This window comes from Paralichthys olivaceus, chromosome 6, assembly GCF_024713975.1.
Source record: "Paralichthys olivaceus isolate ysfri-2021 chromosome 6, ASM2471397v2, whole genome shotgun sequence".
NCBI classification, from domain to species: domain Eukaryota; kingdom Metazoa; phylum Chordata; class Actinopteri; order Pleuronectiformes; family Paralichthyidae; genus Paralichthys; species Paralichthys olivaceus.
Window position 1 is genome coordinate 13,186,793 of NC_091098.1, and position 23,289 is coordinate 13,210,081.

Below are 23,289 nucleotides of genomic sequence, written 5' to 3' on the forward strand. Positions count from 1 at the left end.
GGAGTTATTCAACATTTGGAGCCCCAACACTAACTGATGGACCAGTCTATCACGTCACCCCCTTTATGATTTCATTAGCTCTGGTATGTTTAAGAGCTTCCAGTGAAAGAGGCCTTTACTTGTTTCCAGCCTGCCCATGGAGGCCTTAGACACATTTCCTGCACACTGGATAATCAATTTTCTACCCCTGTGCCTGCACCCTATCCTTGACAACCTTCCATGCATAGTGAAAAGGGGAGAGAAAGAGGAAGAGAGAGAGAGAGACAACATACCCTGCCCTTGCCCCCTCTTTCTCTGTGCTGTTGACACACATATACAGACACATATACCCTTGAGCGAGTCACCACAATAAGGGAAGTGCCACGGCTTTAGCCGCACATCTACAAGCTGACCAAACAATTCCACTAAACATGTCTTTTCTGTCAGGCAGCTTTGTCCATACTCCCTAATATAACCAACACACACATGTCTTGCAGACACTATGGAGGGTTAGCATTTATTCTGATTGCAGGAACATGTCCAAACTGTATTTTGGCAAAGTATGAAATACTAAACAGAGAAATTTCAATTTCAACATTGAGAAGTGGATTTTCAAAGTTGTCATAGTCACACAACCAAATTCATCTGTTTAGGACAATGTGGTTTGATAATCCTCCTAAGAGAATTGGGAAATTACACACAGTAGTCATTACTTGCTGTAATCAAAAAAATCCATTGAATATGGCCTCCCAAACATACCACTGTTTCCTTGTTTGGACAACAAATGTAAGTTACGTGTGACTTTTGTAGATAGAGATAGTGAGGACATCCGGAAAAGCATGGCTACAAAATAAATCGAATTTCCACATTGCACGTCATCAGATCACCTAAACTACAGTATGCACATGTGCATGTTTGAGCTACTGGCTCCATTGAACTGCTCAGAATCCTAATAAGACAGCACTCTCAGCATACCATCTGCAATGAAGTACTGATGAAGGGAAGGAGTATGGCCGTCTGCCAGCGTCCCTTTCTGCTCTGCAATCTGCCCATGTGATAGGATGTAGAGTAAGCAGTACTGCAGCCTTCTCCTCTCCCCTTGCTCACACACTCACTAACCCCCCCAAAACACTGCATATTCCACTGCAGTTCTGCTACAAACCACGAGTCACCCTCCAGCACCTCTGAATGACATTGACATAATGAAAACCCAGGGATACGGAGAAAACGTACTGGAGATTTGACACAAAGCTTCTCTTTGGTAGAGTATGAGAGATAAAGGGCAAGTGAGCCATAACTGGTTGGGACACTTGATCTTATGGAAGATTCATATAGGCTTAGTCTAACAAGCCCAATAAGATAGACAGACAAAAGTCAGGGCAAATAAGAGAGCCTGCATGCTGTCTTGTTAAAGTCATTAAATACTTCCATGCTAATGTTGTTGTGTTCAATGTGAAATACTGCACAGGAAAGAGAAGCTAGCACTTCCCAGTACCTGATGACTCAGTCACATGTGAGCAAGCTGAATCCCAATAATAGACATCACATTCAGGTTTTTATGCCCCTTCACAGATTCCACCATAACAGCACAGCAGGGGATCATCACAGATTTACACCATCAAGCTTTAATGGAATGTTCGGAAATTATCCTTTCAATGTGCGTGATTATTAAATTACACTTTCAACACACTTTGCATGTACATATATTATAACCCTAAACCTATAAAACAAAAATCAGATCTCAGTCTCTAGTTTATTTCAATAGATTCATCTTTCTATGATCAATGTTATATTTTAGGGGATTTTGGTCACATATCCTACCCATGTGCAAAAACTTTAAAAGAAATCTGGTGAAAATGCAGTATTATTTTTTATCTCACACACATTTTCTTTTGAAGTGACAGTAAAATAAAAAGCACCACACTGTGTAAATGATTCACTACAGGTCGTAACACTGCACATGTCTCTACAACCTCTTCACAAACTGTTGTGTACACTGATAACATAGCTACAAAGCAACATGCATATCAACTGTGTGACCAAGCCTTGATCAATTGGGGGTTTGCAGACCAGAGTGTGTGTAACAAACCCCTGGGTCTCCCAGTATGAACCAACTCAGCATTTCCCACACACACAGAGACTCCTCGGGTATTCAGGCCCATTCAGAGGAGGAGGAATTCCACCCTGTAAGCCTTTTCTTCTCTTTCAAGCTGTTTGTCCCCAACCGTCCACTATTCAGTTTGCTCATTCTACTGTTCTCTCCTAAGACCCCTGAAGGAAGACCACGTGGGTGCATGTGTGGTATACCAAGCTTCCCTTTGCTGAGAGGCCCCCCACAAATTTAAATTTAAGAAACAGTGTCATTGTGTTGATGCCAGTGGACTACTTACTTGTGGTGTTGCCTTGCATCTGAATTATACATTTTGAATCCTTGCTCATCTCCCTGGAGTTGAAGGGCCGAACTCGAACAGCGACTTTTACAGACGCCCCAGACATGTTTGCAGCTTAGGACCGGCACCCAATAAGAATCCTTATATATCCCTCCTAAAAGGAAACACAGAAAATGAGATGTTTGCATCTATTTTGTAAAAAATAAATGAAAACTAAAGGAATGGAAATCTTAGGGGATGTAAATCAAACACCATCAGAGTCCAACGCCTATTGTAACAGTCCACAACAAATATGGCCGACCAGAGCCAGCGAAGGGCTTTAACATTTTGTAAACAGCAGCTGATCAAACATTTAACAATCACCTAAAGGCAGCATTTGATGCTGAACTCATACATTCACAGTAGGGGTCAAAAACGCTTTTGCCAAATTAAAATGTGAATACAGTATTAATCGATTTGCATGTATAGGGGGCATAATTGATATTTTCTATTGAAACAAGTTTGCTATATGTTGACAGTCAATATAAGTTAATAGCTCCGACGCCCCGACGCCTCCGACTGCACCGGGCAAATATCTCATGTTTTCCACGTCCTTGCAGTCAGCCATACTGGCTAAAGCATACGCCCATGAAATTCTATCTCCCCCTGTTTGGTGTGGGCTACAGCGGGTTAGTGAGCTGGGCCTGTGTGCTGCATCCAGCAGTGTCCATCCATCCATCCTGCGCAGACAAAGAGCTTTAAAGCTTCATGTTTGAAGAAAACATTAAATTCGCCCATGTTAGGAAGTAGGCTAATCCTCCGCCGCTGCATGATGATGTTGTGGAACCGTGCAGGGAGGAGTTGCAGGATTGTTTTAGCAGCACACACTTCGACGCGTTGTTCCCGGGTACGTGAGAGGGTGTAATCATTTCCTTGAAATCCTAATGGATGCAGTTTCATACATTAGCTACTATGCTATTTTTACTGTATGCTAACGTTTAGCCATGTTGAACTGATGACTTTCGAGTTTCTATCGAACGTCACGAGACGGAAGCTCCGGTGTTCCTCTGGAGTGTGTCGCTGCACAACCACGAAGAAAACAGTGTAAACAACTGACATGTAACCCTCTGCACATTACATACGAGTATTTAACTGTTAGCATGACCGGGGTCCAGCGGTCCACGTCTCTGTGACCATTAGCTAACACACACACTTGCCTCACCTGCTAATAACAAACGCCTGGGATTCATCTATGGAGACAAACTGATCCACAACAATGAAACAAATTCGGGAAGAGAACTTTACTCACGTTGGAGGTTTTTCACCGCGGCGGTGGCAGCAGCTCAGCAGTGACAAGTAACGGGAGCTAGCGGGGCGTCGATGTGCGCGCGACTGATTTTATATCAAAATCTGCCAAAACTGATAGAAAGTCCACTTGGATGAAAAACACCCATTCTAGCGGTGTCTTCCGCCGGATGGAGCCGAGACAACGACCTCGACGAGTCTGTTTCCCCGCGAAGATAATATATATGTATAAAAACCAGCGGGCGTCTCTGAGCAGAGGAGGAGAAGAAGAGAACTGATAGAGAGACTTGATTTAAAGAGATTACGTCAACTTGCTCTCGCCAACCTCTGACGGACAGGCCGGCGGGCCAATCAGCGGAGAGACGTCGGCGGCTAACGCGACGTAGAGCCAATGGCAATCCTGGGAATGGGACGGGAGCAGAGGGGGGGCGGGGCCTCTTCTTGTCTCTTCTTTTTTTTTACGAACGTGACGTCACACTGCAGGATTTCTGCCCACCCAGCACCGCTGTCACCGCAACACGCAGGGTCACTTCGAAGAGCGCCACCTAGCGACCATGTCACCTCTCAGCAAACCCCACTAAATAAATACATCAATAAATAAATAAATAAACAGCTGCTGATACAGGCCTGCGTTTCATTACCTTCATAATTCCTGTTCTTCATTAATGTGAATGTATTTGCACACATGAAGTGCCATAAGGCCTATTTGACCTGCAGGTGTACAAATTGATTTATTTTCAACGCACATATTAAAAACCACATCAGAATATATATATTCTTGTATTTTTTTCCAGATATAATTCACTTTTTAAGTGAAAGTTAATGTTAAATAATGTCAAATATATGATTATGTTCCAGCAGAGGACCAGAGGAGACCAAGGACATCCATTTATTTTTGTGCTCTAATGCTGTGTGATCTTTCAATTGGTGTTCAAGTGTTTCCAATTGTTTGCCTTCAATTTTTTAAACTTCTTAAACAATGTAACTGTGTTTTGAAATCTTCTGTATCAAAAAGTTTATTTTTATCATGTGTGCAAAGATTGAATTGGCTATTTTTGTATAATTAGACCGTTTTCAGGAGGGAGCCTGAGAGAAGAGATACAAAACAACTCTTTATCCAGTAAGTTTATTGATATGTAATAGTTCTTTCAGCAAAGGTTATTCAGGTTAAATTTGAATTTGATTTAATGTTTCTTTCTTTTTTGATTTTTTTTTTCTTTTTCCACATGTATATGTAATATCTGAAGAAGATGTACCTGTTTGTAAATTGGTTGTCTCATAATCCCAACATACAACAACAATATAATAACAATATGTATGATATATGGTTTTTGCATATAGACAAATGTGAGCGAGTGACTGATGGGTATTTTTTGTTTAGAGAATAAACTGCTCCAGTTTATGCTGTATTATAGAACCCTGCCCATACATTTGGCACAAATGCCAAATTCAGTCACAATCACTTTAAAAAAACAACCAAATGTGGAACTGGAATATATTAACTACCTTACCTGCCAGGAACCGGAGTAAAACAGAAAAAATCCATTGGGAATCAAATTTAATCTGAACAAATTGTATGGTTTATGAGCTCACCACTAAAACTATAATTTCTATAAATGAGTTTTTTGTTTTGCTGTTTGATTTTGGATAAGTTTAGTATTTGCTATTGTTCAATGTTTACTTTTTTCTTTACATAAATACATAGTGGAGAAGTTTAAAATTTGTGTGATGTGTAATGTCTGTCTTTTCATAATGTCAAATAAGTAACAGGCTGAACAAAAAGGAAAACAAAACCCCCAGGAAATCATCCTGAGGAAAAAACAGTGACCAGTTGTGACATAATGTGCATCATCATTTATTTCAGTTCAAAATCCTAGCTTCCAAAACAGGTTTGTGGTTAAAGGAAATCATTTCCTGTACAGTTAAGGTCAGCAAGGTCAAGTTAGGTACAGTGTCATTTTGAAGAGACCATGTTGAGGTGAGATGTCAGTGGCTCTGAAGAACAGACGTTTGATGGTGCGCTCCTACGATGGTGGTTCTGGTGTTCATGCTACATTCTCTCATGATCCGTTCACTTCACCTAAGAGAGGGTCATTTGTCCATGAGGCGCTTCTGAGGATCTGGACATGAGGCCATGCACACATGAAGTAAATTCACTCATTGAAGTCAGTTGGGAGAATTGTGTAAAAGGAACTGAACATACTGTATCTTGGTAAACCACTGCTCATCTTCCTACTGTACTCAAAAGGAAGCTAACATTTAGGATTAGTTTATGTTTAGCTACATCCTTATTAGATATCCCAGTTCTGAACTTCATCTACAAGCACCGACCGTGCGTGTGTTCTGGGACACCAGCATACATTTTGTGGACTCAGATTCATCATTGTCACAGTCTTCACAGATAAAACTCAAAGAGAGCTAGCAATTTCATCAGAACCCACCCCCACTCTCCCAAATGTATCACCCTCCCTCCCGCCCCAAATAATTCTAAGTCTTTAATGAAGCTGATGTACACAGTATTACAAAACAAAATGAGAACAGTAAAGTAAAATGATCAGTGAAGTGGATGTTTGCACCTCCCTAGTAAACCTGTTGGTGAAAACGTATTCTTGCAGCATTAAAATGCGTTAACTAACTCTTGTTAAATATATGTATATATTTTGATATATATATACACAAACTCATGAGAAAAAACTTAAAAGTCTTAACTTTATTATGTTTTATTTTTAGAACCATGAAAATGGTTTTGAGACAAAAGGGGTAACTGCAAATAAAAAAAATTTAATCAGGTCTCCTTTTTTCCATTCATAATGTTTTTTTGTTGTCATTGGTAGAAGTGACACTGAATTCAGACGATTTGGACCGATCCCTTGATGATGGTTAGCAGGCCGTTTCAGCCATTGGAGGTGTGCGGTCCTCAGAAGGGCCGTCCACCTTGTTTCTCTCTCATCCAGGCGTTAATCCTCTCCTTCAGCTCCGGGACTGTGGAGTTAACAACAGACTGTGAGGAGCAGCTAACAAACTAACACTCACAATCAACTGGATAGAACATTTTTATATGCGATTAGTGAGGAAAAGGCAGTTTGGATTGGAGGTGTACCTGACTCCAACATGCTCTCTGTGAGCGGCTGCCTGTTGAAGGGATCGGTTGGGGAGTTGAGCAAGTGGCGAAGGATGATGGATCGGTCCATGATGTTCCCCGAAGGTAGGATCACAGGGTCAGTCATCAGTGTGTCCATCAGTGGGTCTGTTATTACACATCACATGCTCATGTTACAGACAATCAACAACCTTTAAGTCCTGGTTTGATCAATCTGTGCTGCACAGAAAATTTTACTGGCAGCACAACTGTCATCTATCACAGTGATTTATATCTCATTTAGCTTTTTAAAAATGTATGATAAAGCTGAGAACCTAATTGACAGGTTGCGCCTTGTTTTTGGAGCTTAGCAGTCAAATGATGTGCATTGATCTAAATAGAGGGGTTTTCTGCTCGCTGGGTTTGAACATTAATTAAATTTTTTTATTTATTTTAAGAAAAATGAAAAACAAACAAATTCAATGACAAGCATGTGAGGCATGTTTTCATCATCAAACACATGATTGTGAGACAGTAACCCCAAGTGCTGAAAAAAAAGAAATAATCTGTTTTATATGACAGGAACATTAGTGAACCTAGCAAAACACCAGTTAACAAAACATCCAATAAATATCCATTGAAAGTATTTCATAAAGTGTGCCCTTTATTGAAATGTCAGAGGGTTGTTACAGTCGGACTTGTGCGTTACAAAAATAAAACCTGCCGTGGGAGATTTTAACCACATAGAAAGTCGATACACAAGCCTCCTGTATGGCACACTCCTATCAACTGTGGTGGGTTGGCTGGCGTATCTAGGAATCAAAGGAGGTATGTGGGCCACGTTCTCTGACTAGATTATATTAAGTCTGTGGTTATATGATAGCCCCCGCTCTAAGCCGTCTATATGACCTCTATGAGCTATAAAATCCCCCTCAAATGTCTGGCATTTTCACACATTTCAATGTCCGTCTGCACCGACTGACCTGAGGTCACAGGATTTCTCAGCAACTGACTTAATCTGCTTGGGGTCAAACAGTCAGTCACTTGCTAGATGAGGCTAAAGTAAACAAAACCTTTCTTATTTAATTCTAACATTTCCAATTTCATTTAAAAAATGTTTTAAAGATGACGCTGTGCCAAAAAGAGCTTAAGTGATAGTTTATGTGTTGTATTATAGCCACTCCACCTGTACTGAGATTAATTCCACCAGCCTTGCTGTGGGATAATAAAAGAAACTTAGAACTTGACAGACAGGCCCTTTTTTTTTTCTTTTTCAATGTGGATATTCAACTTCTACATGATAAGAAATTATTGAGAATCTCAACAAGACTATATTGCGTTTTCTGTATCTTTCATGATTTGGAGATAAACTCATTTTCTAAATAGGTTTGAGAATTTGTGATATTCAGACTGTACAGAAAAAAATTTGATATGTAGATATAAATATTAAGCAGGCCTTTGGAATTTCTTATTACATAGGATTGATAGTAAAGTATATAGAAAATGGGATATGAGCAAAGAAGGGAAAGAATATAGTATGTAACACTTAGCATTACCTCAGCCAATTTAACTTGATTGATTTAAATGTTGAAGGTACATTATTGGCTTAAAAAAACAAAAACAAACACAAACACACACATACACACACCTTTGAACTCGTCAGGCGCATCACTGTAGTCCATCTCAGACTGGGAGTTCCTGGCGACTATTTCCTCCACCTTCTCAGACAGCAGCTTGAATTTTTCAATGGCGATGGATGACTTGATTCCAGCCTTCCTCATCTTTGAGATCACCTCTTCAAAGAGCTCACGGCTGTACGACCGCTGCAGAAACAAACAACAAAGGAACTTCTATCAAATGGACACAGTACCACTTGAGTTACAGTGAATGCTTTGAACTTCTCACATAACACATTAAAGTGCCAATCTTGAAGATCTTCATTCAAATAGCAAAACAACAGAGCTGCAGGGGACAGGCTGCTCACCCGTTTTGCTGCATAACTTCTCAGCAAGGTGACCGTTCGCTGTGTTTATCATGCTCTTTAAAACACTATTTGTGATAAACTGTAAATATAAACTTCATCTGTACTAACCTGGTCGTCTGCAATTGCTTTAGCAAAACGGGCACAGTCCAGTTGCAGGTAGATATCGGTTAGCTGGTCTAAGAGCTTCTTGGGCTCAAAGCCGTATTTCTCAGGGTTCTCCACCTTCAGGTCCCGACACTTTGGCCCACAGAGTTGCTGGAGGTTAAAGTTCAGCATGGCAGCTAAACGAGGCCCCAGCTCCTATATGAAGGAGAAGTCACTGTTTAGAATAGTTCATCTGTGTCAGGATCCAGGCAAATAATGTAGCATTACATTTACCATTATTATATAGCTCACAATGCATTTCTCATCTTATAGCCTAGAATAAATAAATGGCAAATGTGACCATTTTACAAAATGTCCAGTGGGGGCAGCATCACTCACAGGCCTGAGGAAAGGCTTCTGGACCTGCTTGGTGAGGATGTGGAACATTTCAACCGTCTCTGTGGCCAAGGCCAGATAGGAGCGAGACACCCGCTCATCCTGAGTCAGCTGGGACTGGCGGCTCTGCTGCTGCTCCTGAAGGTTGGCAGGAAAACACTTTGACAACACTATTTCTTCCACAGCTGTCCACTAGATTCACGTCCCAGCACAAATATAAATGTGGCGAGTTAAGGGGATAATATGCTCCTGCTCAAAATATCCCCAGTAACCTTTGTAACTAATTTGTCTTAACTGGTTTAGTTTTTGTCTCCTCCTATTAAAGGTTAATGCAGAATTCAGGTCATATCAAGGGTAATTATTATGATCAAGTAATATAATCTCAATTACAAACGTATAAATAGTGACCATGTTAATATTCAGGTCAGAATGACTTCAGAACTGACCCTTGGTAGCTGCTCCCACTGCTCCTTATTTTTCATCTCTTCTTGAACCTCGTGGATACGCTTCAGGGACTCAAGGCTCTCGTCTAACAAGAAGGTGGTGTCATTTATCAGCATGTTGATGTAGCGCACAAACTGCTTGCCAGAGCTAGAGGGGAGTAGGAACAAAAGACCATGAAATTCCAATGAGAAAACAATTTAACCAGAAATAAATCATTTTCCTTGACCAGAACATTTTATGAAAAAGCAGACTCACTTAAACTCCTCCATGAAGGTGCCATGGTGGGCAATGTTCTGCCAGAGACTCTTGAAGATCGTGCTGATATGGTACCGTATAGTAAACTTATCATAGAACTCGCTGGTGGCGCCGGTATGCTCAACATCTGACCAGAGGAGACAGGTCAATAAGAATATGTATGGCTCAACTGCATAACAACTAAAAACTAATTTATCATTCTTTTCTACACTACAACTGCTTAGGGATGACAGTAAACGTAGCACTCACCTGTGTAGAACTTCATGAGGGCGGGGACCAGCTGTTTGATGGACAATGGGTGGTTTTCCATCATTTCGGAAAATCGCTGAGTACGAGGCTGTACAGCAGGGTTGGTGACGAACAGCACCTCCACCAACTTGGCGATAAGGTAGGGGTTCCTGATGTAGTTCTGGCTGCAGATGAACACCACCAAGAAGGTGACAATGTCCTGGACACATGGCTCATATAAAACCTGGGGAGAATACCTGGAACAGAGGAGGAGGGTAAAGTGGAATAAGGGATGCAGATTTTTTTTAAAGTAATGGTTCACTGGTGATGACAATTACTGTGAGCGATAATCCGAACTTACTGCACAACAAAAAGCAGAAACTCAGCCACATCTTCAATGTAGAACTCGGGGAGAGCAGCAAAGCTTTTGGGAATCTCAGGGTTCAGTGGCAGGTTAATGCTGCGAGGGATGAAGAAATAAATATGAATACCAATTTAAAAATTAAGGTGAACTGAAACAGAGCATGACAAATGGCAAAGACTGCAGAAGAAACAATCCCTCACTTCCATTTACATCAATATCACAGCAATGAGAAACATAGTCAGTGGTCTGGTTGCTCACTTGGGATAGTCAGGGTCCACCATGCGGAGAATGAGCTGAATAACTGTGCTGTAGAACTGCAGACATCTGCGGAGCAGGTTCTCATCCAGAAGGCCCACGTCAGCACAAGCTTTGGCTCGCACCAGTTTCTGACAGGAGAGAGTCACATGTGATGAGGATCAAATCTCTGTAAATATGCTCTGCTGTGGAATCCTGGGAGTTTCAGCATTTTAGGAAAGTGCTGGGTACAGTGAACTGAGATGTGAATTTGTCTCTACCTTTAAATCACTCTTCAAAGTTCAATCACTAAATGAAGGGAAGACAGTGGGTGCTTCCACAAGGATGTGAAACTTACTTTGAGCTGGGTTTTACAGCGCTTAAGCATCTCTCTGTGTCGACTGGCCAGGGGAGAATCTTTCCATTGGTTTTCACTGTTCTTAAGCTCCTCTACAGTCCTAAAAGGGTAAACACAACAATATTAACTCTGATAAGAATGCTTAAAATAAGAATGCGTGTGTGTTCATATGTGCGTGTGTACCTGTTTAGTTCACGGATGGCTCGCAACCTGCGGATGTAGCGCCTGCAGCCAGGCAGGATGGACAAATGGTGGGTGTGCAGCGTCAAGAAGAAACACTCGGTGGGGAACTTGGGTTCTGAGAACTTGTTGGGGTCGTCGTCTGTTTGTGTGAACAAATATAATTTATTATTTCCATTTTTTAAGTTAGTAAAATGTATGTCACATTAGATCATGTTTCCAAGGATTTTATTTAATTATTTCAATCGTAGCGTGTGACATGAAGTGTTTACAGTACGGAATGTGTTGCTGCTGTAATTTTGAAGATGAGGCAATGCAGCGACAGTAACACAAGCATGATTCATCTGAGATTATTTGGCTTACTTATGAAAAAAATTCATGCCAAAAATCTGGCATGTTAATGAATCACAGAGAACTGATAAATATGCAAAATGGCTCCTACATGTGCAATTAACAGATATTTCAAAATGGCAGTAGTTATGTATCATTTATTCCACTTGTATTACTGAAACAGCAACAGATAATAACAATTACCCACTCACTTCATACTTTAAAATACTCAATAAACATGTCACCTAGAATCACAAACACATATCCATGTATTTTAATGTCAGCTTACGCAATTCAGTCAGCCAGCTTTTCAGCTCCTCCATAGTGGCCTTTAGACGCGTTTCCTCTGAGCTGACAACAAGGCGACAGCGTGGGTGGAAAATGTAATAAGGGTCCACTGTCTCCAGCTTGATCTTCATGCTCAACTGTTGCAGCACCCATAAGAAGTTCAGCATGAAGCCGTCTGTAGACACCAGCTTGTCATCAGTCTGAGAGAAAGAAGAAAGTAATGTTCAAATAACCTGATTGAAAAACGGTAACTATGACAAAACATTTTTTCAACAAAGTGATGAAAAGCTAAGAATGAAGGAATCTATTGGGTTCTGTGGATGTAACCTTAACATTGCAGTTGGTCTGCTATCTTGACTTTAAATGTTGCTATGAGTTTTAGGAAAATCAGGTGGCAGACATTTATCCAAAACAATAACTGAGCTTTAGTTATGTGAGAAAATAAGGTAATGGTATAAAATCTGTTTTCTTACTACTGTTTTTCAAGTGTGATGTGGTGTGATGAAGATACACAAAATGTATTTTAATCACTCACCTGCATCTGAGCTTTCTTCACATTGTAATTGACTAAAGCTGCCATGTAATTAAGAGCTAACTCGCGTGTCTCTCCATTTAGTAGGATGTTATGAAGAACTTTGAACAGGTCACCCTAAAAAAAAAAAAAAAATTAGGAAATGCAACTTTAATGCATTATTCTACTGGTACAATGTTCATTAAAAACTTTTAAGTGGAGACTCACCCTTGCTGACTCCAGGTAGTGCTGCAATGACTGGCTGACAACTCGTGTGTTCTCCATGGTGATGGCTGGGCCCGAGAAATATTTGTCTCCTACTTTGGTCTAAAGGAAAACATGAACATCGAGACATTACAAATCATCAACACTCAACTTTCCTTGTGGCAATTTTGATGTCTTGGCAGTGTCCATTCTCAGAAACAGCTTTTGGCAGGAACTTAAGGAATGAGTATACTGTTCTTTGTTTAACTCACATCATCCTCAGCGAACACAGAGAGGCTGAAGAAGGCTCCCAGGTAGGACAGTCTCTGGATCTCTCTGCCAGAACCAGGGCTCAGAGGTTTGGGACACCATAGAGGCAGCGACGTTACCTGCACAGACGAGCCAGGACAGAGACACATATTACATATGGGTCCACAGGTTTTTTGTTTCGTCAAGTCACAAACATTTAACACATTTTATTGTCTAGTGGAGAGAATAACAACCCATCACCAGAAGATTAAGCCGACAACCATGGAATACGATAAACTCAACAATCTATTCCTTCCAGTAGCAGGATTTATGTTATGAACACACATTACCACAGATTTAACAACAAACCGAGAATAATCGCATTTATTTACTTATTTATTGATGTCAGTTGATGAATCCGGAACGTTCCGATCACTTTAACCCTGATGTCGTGGCTGTGTGTGTCACGTTACGTCTTGAGTGTGTGGCAGGTGAACTGTGTGCGTGCAAAATGTTGGACTTTTTTCAATGGGTTTAAATACATGTCTCATAAACTCTAGAGCAAATTAAACAAGCCTAAAGTAAACTTCAAGTACTGCATGTGTCCTAATAACTTCTGATCAGTTAGTGAATGCACACATTGAGGAAAGTATATCGGTTAGTTGCCCAAACCCTACTTAACAGTAATAATTAAACTTTAGGAATACTTTAGTATACTTACCAAACTGCACACTGGGTGAGTCTTTCCAAACTTAATTTCACAAAGTTCAGCTAATGCCTGTAAAAACAAAACAAAATGCAAATCTACAGCTACAATTTTCTTCATACTCATGTTTTGTGTACAGATCAGTCCAGTAACATGGTTTCTTTTTATGACCACAACAATGACACAATTACAACAGTATGTTTGGGATTACTTAATGATTAAAAGTTTTAGTTACTTTGTCATAAAGAAATTTTGCACCAAAGTATACAATGTTCAAATTACTACAATTTAATAAACTAAATTTCAACAAAATCAGGGATATCCCGAATAAGATTAAGGTATCTAATTACTTCGTCTGCTTACATAGATGGTAAGTAAAAGCTACATCTTTGCTCAGAATTTCTAAATAAGAAATTGCAGAGAAAATCATCATAATACCCACCCAAGAGGAGAAGCAGAATAATGTGTATTTAAGGATGTGTGCACACATGTACATCTAACCTACATCTGGAGCTGTCCACTGAGTAGGGAGGCTACTTGACAGGCTGCCAGAGCCTCAATAAACCTAGCTGTAATGTACATCCCCTGTATCTCTACATCAACTGTCATCTCCTGTCTGGTACTACAGTGTAGATCAGTCGAGGACAAAACATCTCCTTACCATGAGGGGGAATTTAAAGTTGTCACTGTCAAAAGAACATTCTTTAACTGCAAGAGCCAGCCCATGGAGGATAGGAATGAAGATCTGAAAAATAAAGATACAGAGCGGTAGTAAACATGTCATGTTTCATTAGTGCTGTGTCAACTTTTGAACCTGCATTTCCAGCAAACTGTCAGCTTGAGGATGACTGCACATTTGTCTGAATTATAGCAATTTCTTCATCACTGTGAAGGTGTTTTAAAGTCAATGACCTAAAAAAGGTACAAATGGTAAATGATCTGTATTTATATAGGGCTTTTCTTGTCTTAAAGACCACTCAAGTCGCTTTAAAGCACAGTTTTGCCATCAACCCATTCACACACATTCATACAGTGCTTCTATGTTCAGCACATCATTATACACTGCTGGCACATCTGTCAGAGGCAATTTTGGGATTCAGTATCTTGCCAAAGGACACTTCGGCCTAAACATCAGCATGCAGGTTCAGGGATTCAACCACCGACATTCTGGTTGGTGGACGACCTGCTACATCTCTGAGCTACAGCCACCCCAACTAGGTAGAATTCCAATTACATTCATGTACGAAGAATGATAAACTATATAAGAATATGACTAAATAGGTGTGAGTTATTCCCGACCCACTGTGTGCTATGATAGACTCACAAAAGTGACCCCAAATTAGTTTTAACATGTATTAAAAAATGGCTGGACGTGCTCCCCACCTGTCTGAACACTCCTTCCTCCGGGTGGGTAATACGTGCCAGTTCCTGAATAAAGCCGTAAGGAAGGTTCCGACACAGCATATAAGGTACCAGCAGAGACTGCTGGAGAGGGCTTCTGCATGCAGAAAACAGACAGAAGCAGAGAGTGGTGACAATAAATAAATAAATAATCTGTCTGGAGGCAAGGTGAAAGAGTGGTTGCTATGGAGACTCAAAAAAGAAAAGGAACATAATGTTCAAAAATATAAAGAGGTATAGGAAAACAGGACAAACATTAACACAGCATGCTGCCGGCTTTGCTCACCGAGGCTGGGTCAAGGTGCCTTGCAGGACCAGGGCAACGTGAGAAATACACTGAGAGCGAATGTTACTGAGAAGCTGGCTGACATTTGGTTGGCTGCACATCTGAGGGAAAAAAAACAGGGAAGAGAGGAGAGAAAACTGTTAGAGGTGTGAAAACAATGTATGCTGACAATGTCACAGAAACCCTCACAGACTGTTGAATCACAGCATTCTTTGATAAGCAAAACCTCCGCTCATTTCCAGACCAACTGGCCTGCAGCTAGTCTCAGAAGTACAAAATGTTCTCCTGTTCTCAGGACTGTTAGCAACTATTTCAGACACAGTGAATAAACGTAAAAGAACTTCAGATATCAGTTTTTATTATCCAAAGGGTTATTGTGCTAAAAATTAATACAAATATTAATGCTTCAGTAGGATCTCTGCAAAACATTTTCTTCTGTATCTTTTTTTGCATGAATTTTCTAAACACAATCTGGTTGAGACATTTATTTGTCTGGCAGATGGTGAATTACCTTGGGAGCTTTCCTCTCCTCCATGCCAACACTGTCAAAACGCTCAATGAGGTAGTTCAGCATCTCCGTCTCTTTGCATGCTTCAATGGTGAAGCGGTCGCTGGCTGAATCGCAGGACATCCCCCCTCCACATGCACCAAGACTATAAACAGGACGGCAAACAGAGAAACAAGGACAGAGAGGGGCTCTTTCAGTACAAGAAAATAGCACAGCACAGAAAGACATACTGTTAGCAACATTATCATGGCTGTATGGTTAAAAAGCACAAACCCACTCTCAAGGCTCCTGAAAGAAAAACTATGACGGCATTAGTGACAGCATTTCACAATCTCAGTACTGGGCACTGAGACATTTTTTAAAAATAAAACAACATCAAATATTCAAGTCTTTGAAGCCAATATTATGATTCAGCACATTTGCCAACTGTGGTGATGTGAGTTTAAATTGCTGTTAGTGGTCAGCTGTACCTGCAAAACCTGCATGTGAGCTGCTTCAAAGCACTGACTTGAGGGCAGCAATGCATTTCTCTCTGGGTTACAACAGTTCCTGATGCTCAAATATAAAATAGCACAGCAGATTCTTGATAAAAACCTTAAATAACAATGCTCTTTAATTCGTGTCCATTTTTCCTGAAGAAAGATGAGATGCAAGTTAACTAAAGCTTGGACTTTGATGGACAATTTGACTACTAGATGTAAGTAGAAATGCCATGCAGAAAATAAGAGTACCATTTCTAATTTAATCGTGCATAAAACTCATACAAACATAATTCTAGACTACTTGTCACATACTTAACAGTCACATTGTGTACTAAATGGGTAAAAGGTTTATAACAAAATGTTCCTCTAAGAGTTTCAGGGTTAAGAGTAATGTATCTTGTACGTGGAAGTGTACTGAAGATATTCATATAGATAAAAAAAAATTAATTCAGCTGACTATACCCGATAAATATAAAATAAAAAGGCCAAGAAAGGTATAATTGGATATAGGATAATATCAAAAAAACATCCTCTCGGTTCTGTAGCAGCACATTTAGATCTCCATCTGCTGTGACTAAATTTATTACATGATCATATCATACATCAAAAGTTATAGTGACTGGACCTCATGACTAAACCTCTGAAGACCAAACAAGTAAAGCAATCTCAAAGATAGCTAGGCCTCCATCAGTTTAACCCTCACCACTCTTCCCTGGTTTGTTAGTCGTAAAGCCTCCGGGGGCCCACCACTGAGCAAGCATTCACACATGAACACACCGTGCAGCGGTGTACCTGGACCCAAACTGAACCCGCGCAAAATCCTCCTCCTCCTCAGACTCTTCATCACTGCTGTCCTGAGACATGTCAGACAGGGCAAAGAACAGGAACGACAAGGGGCTAATGTGACGAGGACAGGAGGAGTGAGGGGAAAGAATGGAAGAGAAGAGGATTGTTGTGCAAGTATGAGGAGACAGAAGGGACGTAAAAAAACATGAAGACAAATGTGTCATGGTAACACAGTGGCTAGAAAGAGAGGACAGAGAAGAAGGGAGCACTACGGAAAGGAGGCTGGAAGGCTGCATGCTTGCTTGAAAACCAGTACTTGTGCTGTTTTTTAAAATATTCATTTTATATACTGTCAGAACATTTTTTCAACTTATAACTGAACTGAGTGTCACTATCTTTCATACAACTTGTCTTGAGTAAGCCAATGCAAAGAAGCGTAAAGCCCATCTCATTTGTTTTACACATGTTCAATTTGATCTAATATTAGGGTTATATCTTTTTAAATTATATACAGTGAGGACCACTTTCCTATTCACCAGAATGTTAAAGTGGTTAGGCTTTTGGACCCCATTGTATTTTAAAAAGAAACTAGTATGCCTGTTTATAACCTGAACACCCCATATATTAGCATTTTAGCGTGTAATTGAGTTTGAAAGATTGATTATGTCTGTGAGTTTTTAATTAGGCAGACATTAATAACAATTTGGGTATTTTTAATAAACAACAAACAGTGGATAAAACATTTTTTTAATTATTACTAATGGAATTCTCTATTAAGTTGGGATTAAAAACAAAAATGCTAAAATATCAAGTTGTTCTTTGGCTTTTAAACAAGTTATGTAAATGTTTCTGAGAAAGGATTATTATGAGCTTGAGTTGATGAGAAATGCCTACATGTAATATAAGCAGCAACATATGCAACAAAAAATATTTAGTTGAAAGCCTCATAGCGTTTCACAAAAAGTTAAGGTTTTAGTTTGCTTGCTTGTGCACTACAAACTCACACACAGATAGCAGATGAGATACCTAGATGGTGGGATCCGGGAACCAAAGGCAGTTTGGCGAGCGTTTGATCTGGGAGAAGGGGGCACGATGGCAGGGGGTGTAGAGGAGGGCAGGTTGTGAGCCCCAGGGGAGCTCAAGGAGAGGGACTGGGGGCTGAGTGGTGGCACAGGAACTGGGGTGTTGGGAGGAACAGAGGGCCCTGCAGGGCTGGGAGAAGGTTCAAAGAAACCAACTCCTCTGTGTCCCCAGCTGGATGGGGAAGGAGCCCCCCAAGAAGAGGTGACAGAGTAGGGCCGATAGCGTTGGGAGATAGGCAGGGGGGCAGATGGAGGATTGAGGGAGTGTCTCGGAGTAGCAGTAACAGGTGGACTGTGTGGAACAATGAATTGTGGTGTAGAGGGTGTAGATGGTGTAGATGGTGTAGAGGGTGTAGTAGGGGTGGGAAGAGACGGAGAAGTCCTCTTGGCTGCATCCAAAGTCATTGGGTGAGGACTACCACACCCATACAGACTGCGGACAACATCGATAAGATGATCATTAGCAAATATTATCAGTCACCAATGTCTTGAAAAACAGAAATGACCCAGGCAAAATCAGGAAGATCAGGAAAACACACATAGGTCTGCTTCAAACTTTAAACCAACGGGTGTAGATGACAACCAATCCAGAGTCTTAGTTTGTCTCTGGGAGTCTTCATGGCTCATAGTACTGAGTCAAGGTACTTGCCTGGACAGAGAGCTGGCGCCAAAGGATCCTGCACTGGGGCCCATGGGACTGCCACCGAGGCTGGAGGGCTGCACCAGTGTCAGTCGGTGGTCAGGAGATTTGGCTGCTGCAATTGGCTGAGAGGTGGCGGTCAAGCTTGCAAAGGGGTTGTGGACACGTGACTGGGTGGACATCATTAAGACTTCCATCAGGATCTGGCCGATGAGGTCTTTGAAGTCAGAGTATGCTACAGAAGGAAAAAAATAAAAATCATAAACAGTTAAGGTACCAAATGCATTAAACAAAATGTTCAATTTTTATAGGTCAGGATGCTGTTCTTTAACACACCATCTTTATGGTTCTGGTGGAACTCTGCAGACAGTGAAGGGAGAAAGATGACATCTCTATCCTGTTCCTTCCACGATACGCGGAGGATCTTACAAATGAGCTGCAGAGCCTGTTCTTCGGAGACATCAGAGTTTGCAGAGGTTTCCTGGTAAAATGAAATAGAGAGACAACAGTAAAGGTTTGAACACACTCCAGAGCCATTTGCAGCGTAAATGTCATTAGAGCCTGCATAACTTTGATTGTTATTATAGTAATCATCTCATGATCTCCCTGGTCTATCAAGACACAGGTATGTAGGAGGGAGTGGAAATAAATAGCATCGGTGGAAAGTCCCCTATCACTTTCCTGTAAATACCGAAAGACTGCTATAGTGTTTAAAAACTCACTTGATCTGAAGATGTTGCTGCTGTTTACCTTATCTGTCAAGTTCCTCTTCTCCCTGCGATCGCTGTCCTCCACCTCCATGTTCTCTATCCCTGAGTCCACATCCACCTGGGACATGCTGGAATAAAAAAAGAGGGATGCAGTGCTCATTAAGTCTCTTCAACCCTAATCAGACCATACTAACATGCAAACTTCAATGATCCACTTGACGTGTCACATCATCTCCTTTACAAAAATCTTATTCATCAGATCTTGTAAACATTGTGGCCTTGATGTGAAAATCTATATTCTATTTAACAATTGATATAAACCAAAAAAAGAAAAAAATGAAACTTCAAAAATGACAGGCAAAATCTTTATTATTTTATATCATAAGAAACCTCTGATGATCATTGCATTTCTGTGTTCATTATGTGATGAGTGTCCCTTTAGTCTTTTTTGGGTTGAAACCTGAATATCTGTCACTATTAGAATCTGTTATATCTGATATAATTACAGTTATATAATTACACAACCTCTGTTCTACATTATGGAGGCAAAATATTTTTTACAGCAACCTTCCTTTTTTCCCCACATAGCTTACCTCTTTTCACAGGAGGCAGTGTCGATGTCCATGCTCTGCGATCGGGACAAACTCTGGGACTGAGTCTCAAGGCTGTTGGAGGGGGAGCTGGAGAGGGAGCTGACCCCCTCGCTGCTCTGACTACCATACGCCACCCCTGCAAAAGAAACACACCACAACTGAGCACCTCTGAAGCACAGAAAAAGGGATAATAATTTATCATAATATTTTGACATAAGTCTTAATTAAATATGTGTTTTTCTTATGTGCCTGGTGTCAAGTTCATGCAGACAGTATCTTAGTTTAGGACCCCACTAAAAATATTATACATTCAGTTTTATCTCATTCTTTGTCGGGTTTTACTCCATCATGTCTTTTTATATTCATCCACTTATAATGACTTTTAATTCATTTGTACTGTGTGTTTTTTATAAATCTTAACTATAATTGTAATTATTGGTTTATTAAAGAAAACAGACCATTTACTATAACACTATATAAACCTCAGACCGGATTAAGCAACTATTTAAAGCTTTATATTTGATGCAAGGGTTGTTTTTTATGGAAGAAGCCTCATTAAGTTACACTGGCTCAGATTGGTGTTTTTAAGATCAACGTGGTGTGCCATACCATTATAAGCCCCCATTACTGCAAACACGCGAGAAAGCTGATTAACACCAAGGATCTTACTGAGGACGAAGGGCTAGAATCAACAACTCTCTCCTGGATGCACGACAATCATATCATTACCAACTGTGAACTCAAATAAACACTGTGTACCCTTGTGTTGTGTCAAATATAATATTATTAACAAGCACATCGATATGTGGCGAAGGTTTGCATAACTGCAATGGAGGAAATCATAATATTGAATAAATTCTGAAATGTAGCAGTGGCCTTAAAAATGTACCTTTGTATAACACCACCACCACATCTATGCATACAATGACATGAAACTGGTGCTGCATCCATAAATAGCAAGTGCATTTTCTAGAGCATCCACAGGCAGAAACAACAATTCCCACTCTGTACAGCAGGGCCTACACCTGGTACCAAACAGGGACACTGTGCTCACAACAACCTGCTGCTGTTTTTATCAGAGTCAAGATGTGTGGCTGGTTCTTTCTGTTGAAATATTAGTGTCACAAATATAAAGGTTCCTTTCAGTATTGTGTACAGGCTGAATCAAACAGGGATCTTTATCTTTAAAGCCTCAGAGACAATGTCTTTCAGTACAATAGTGTAGGATGATAAGGTTAGACTACAGATCACACAAGAAGCCAACAATTAAAACTCTGTGGTGACAACCAGGCTAAGCTGCCTGAATCCTGATCTGTGGTCAACATCAAATCATAAGTATAGCCTGCGATAACAGCAATTAAGGACAAATAGGTCCTAAAAAAACATGTAGATATTATTCAGTTCTTACCAGAAGTGCCCATAGGGGATGTGGCAGGGGTACCAATGTGGACATTCAGCCCCAATGATTGGGAGGCAGCTGGTGGCAGGGGCTGGGGTGCGGCACCTGAGGGTCCATGGAGGGGTCCAGGTGGAGTCTCTCTCTGTGGGGATGTCAGGGGTGTGCTAAGAGGGGTGCTGGGCTGTGACGTCTGTCCCCCTGCCAGTCGGGCCAGTCGCCTTCTGCGAATCTTGAACAAACACACCAAAGGGATTTTCATATTCAGTCAAAGTTTGTTTAAAAAAATGTAGAATATTTAATTATTTGTGAATATTTATTTATTTTAGGATAAATTATGTTGAACTGTTAACCGTGGCAAAATAAGAAATGATTGATGATTTCATTTTAAGTGATTGTTATATTTTTATTTGATTAACATTATCCCCAGACAAGACGCATCATAAAGAACTGGTCGGTTTTAAAACAACATCTCTGGAGTTAAAAAACAGCAAAACAGAAACGGAAACAGAAACAACACAACCTACATCACGAACAATGTCAAATGTGACCAGTGTTCGTCACAACTCAGCTGAGCTTCACAAATCTGACCACGAGTTTAAATACGGGTTCACGGTTTCCAAGAGAAAGGAGTTTGTACATGAATGTAAGGGGTTCAACAAGATCCGCTGGGGGACCACTGAAGTCGGCCCACACTTCATTGCACAATGGTGGCCCGGTGTGTTTTTTATGCTGAGTCGTCTCACAGGCTAATTTTTGACTGTTAGCAAAACAACATTAGCGGCTGTCTTTACCGCAAGAGGATCAACCAAACCCAACCGAGCAGCCAACAAAGAATATAACATAACCTGTTCAAATACAACGAGTAAAATGAACACGATAGATTAAACGATCTGATGCGTGTTTCGTTAGAGCTTAATTGAGTTACATAAAGCCGGTGTTATTCACGGGTCAGCTTGTGAAAACCCCCCAGTGTCACGTTAGCTAGTTAGCATTGTGCTTCTCCGGCTAAACTCAAATTAGCCTACTAGCAACCGTGACACAAACATTCACGTCCAGGTCTGTCCTCTCCTTTGACTGATCGGTGTGTCGTAAATGAACGCAGAACAGGTTATGTTCGCTCACACACACAGGTTAAAGCTGCTGTTGAAATAAATTCGTGATTGGATTTGTCGCGGATGCAATTTTCTTTTGAATTTAAACTGAGCTAGCTCGAATAGCTTATCGGCTTGTAGCAGCACAATTTAACTTGAAGTCAGAAGAAAGGACATTTTAAAATCAGAGAGTCAATTGTTATGTCTGTTCACTGAGGATATACTTTGAATCTGGAGCTTTTTCTTTCATTGTCACCTTACCTCGTCTGCGCTCAGTTCCTCCATCGCAGCTAAGTTAGCTAGCTATTTCACTTTCAACTGCCTCACTGTGTGCCAGCCAGAGCCAGCTAGCTAGCCTGTGTTGGGACTAAATATGCATAGTCGAAGTCGTTGAACGAATACGTGTCAGTCTTGATTGTCTTCAAGATAGAAACGAGGACAGAAGTGTGCGGACGTCGGTGAGACACGGTTCCTCTTGAAAGTCTCTCGTTTGCTGGTTTTCTAGGCAGAGTGTAACAAAAAGAAAAGTAGCTGTCTATTATACGTCAAAATACAACAGCGGCCATTTTGGTTCTACAGTGCGTCACGTGACTTAAGAGCACAGGGGGAGTTGTGTGAGGACTCACTGTGGCACATATACTCTTAACTTATAAATAAAGACGTTTCTCTCAGAAGACAACGACACACTCTGTTTTATTCATTCAACTAAAAGTGTGCATGAACCAGCAATCGGTTTTATTGGACTCACTTCCTGACTGGGATGA

General features: G+C 40.7%; 2 protein-coding genes across 43 annotated transcripts in view; both read right to left on the reverse strand.

Moving 5' to 3' along the window:
- The window catches only part of kif1b (kinesin family member 1B), a 54,642-nt gene extending 50,657 nt beyond the window's left edge, over positions 1-3,985 (reverse strand). For all 39 annotated transcript variants that reach the window (XM_020089058.2, XM_069526283.1, XM_020089056.2 and 36 more), the window contains exons 1-2: positions 3,658-3,985; positions 2,370-2,523 (exon numbers count right to left, since the gene is read on the reverse strand). In XM_020089058.2, coding sequence (XP_019944617.1) covers positions 2,370-2,475 — 106 coding nt within the window. In that variant the 5' untranslated portion in view covers positions 2,476-2,523; positions 3,658-3,985. The remainder of the gene's footprint in view (positions 1-2,369; positions 2,524-3,657) is intronic.
- A 2,363-nt stretch (positions 3,986-6,348) lies between these two features.
- ube4b (ubiquitination factor E4B, UFD2 homolog (S. cerevisiae)) lies at positions 6,349-23,115 on the reverse strand. 4 transcript variants are annotated; one of them, XM_020089233.2, is made up of 29 exons: positions 22,787-23,115; positions 21,444-21,663; positions 20,036-20,171; positions 19,483-19,570; positions 19,069-19,213; positions 18,742-18,967; positions 18,037-18,525; positions 17,017-17,121; positions 15,746-15,887; positions 15,235-15,335; positions 14,931-15,045; positions 14,209-14,292; positions 13,563-13,619; positions 12,865-12,981; positions 12,617-12,715; positions 12,413-12,526; positions 11,879-12,077; positions 11,263-11,401; positions 11,080-11,179; positions 10,746-10,873; positions 10,485-10,583; positions 10,145-10,380; positions 9,896-10,022; positions 9,643-9,787; positions 9,200-9,334; positions 8,825-9,016; positions 8,381-8,555; positions 6,754-6,900; positions 6,349-6,635 (listed from the first exon to the last, which is right to left on the reverse strand). In XM_020089233.2, the coding sequence occupies exons 1-29, from the start codon at positions 22,808-22,810 to the stop codon at positions 6,571-6,573; spliced, it is 4,149 nt and encodes a 1,382-aa protein (XP_019944792.1). In that variant the 5' UTR covers positions 22,811-23,115; the 3' UTR covers positions 6,349-6,570. The 4 variants fall into 4 exon arrangements, with proteins under 4 accessions (XP_019944792.1, XP_069382391.1, XP_069382389.1 ...); XM_069526290.1 differs by having other exon boundaries at positions 17,017-17,247; XM_069526288.1 differs by lacking the exon at positions 17,017-17,121.
- Between the last annotated feature and the right edge of the window lie 174 nt (positions 23,116-23,289).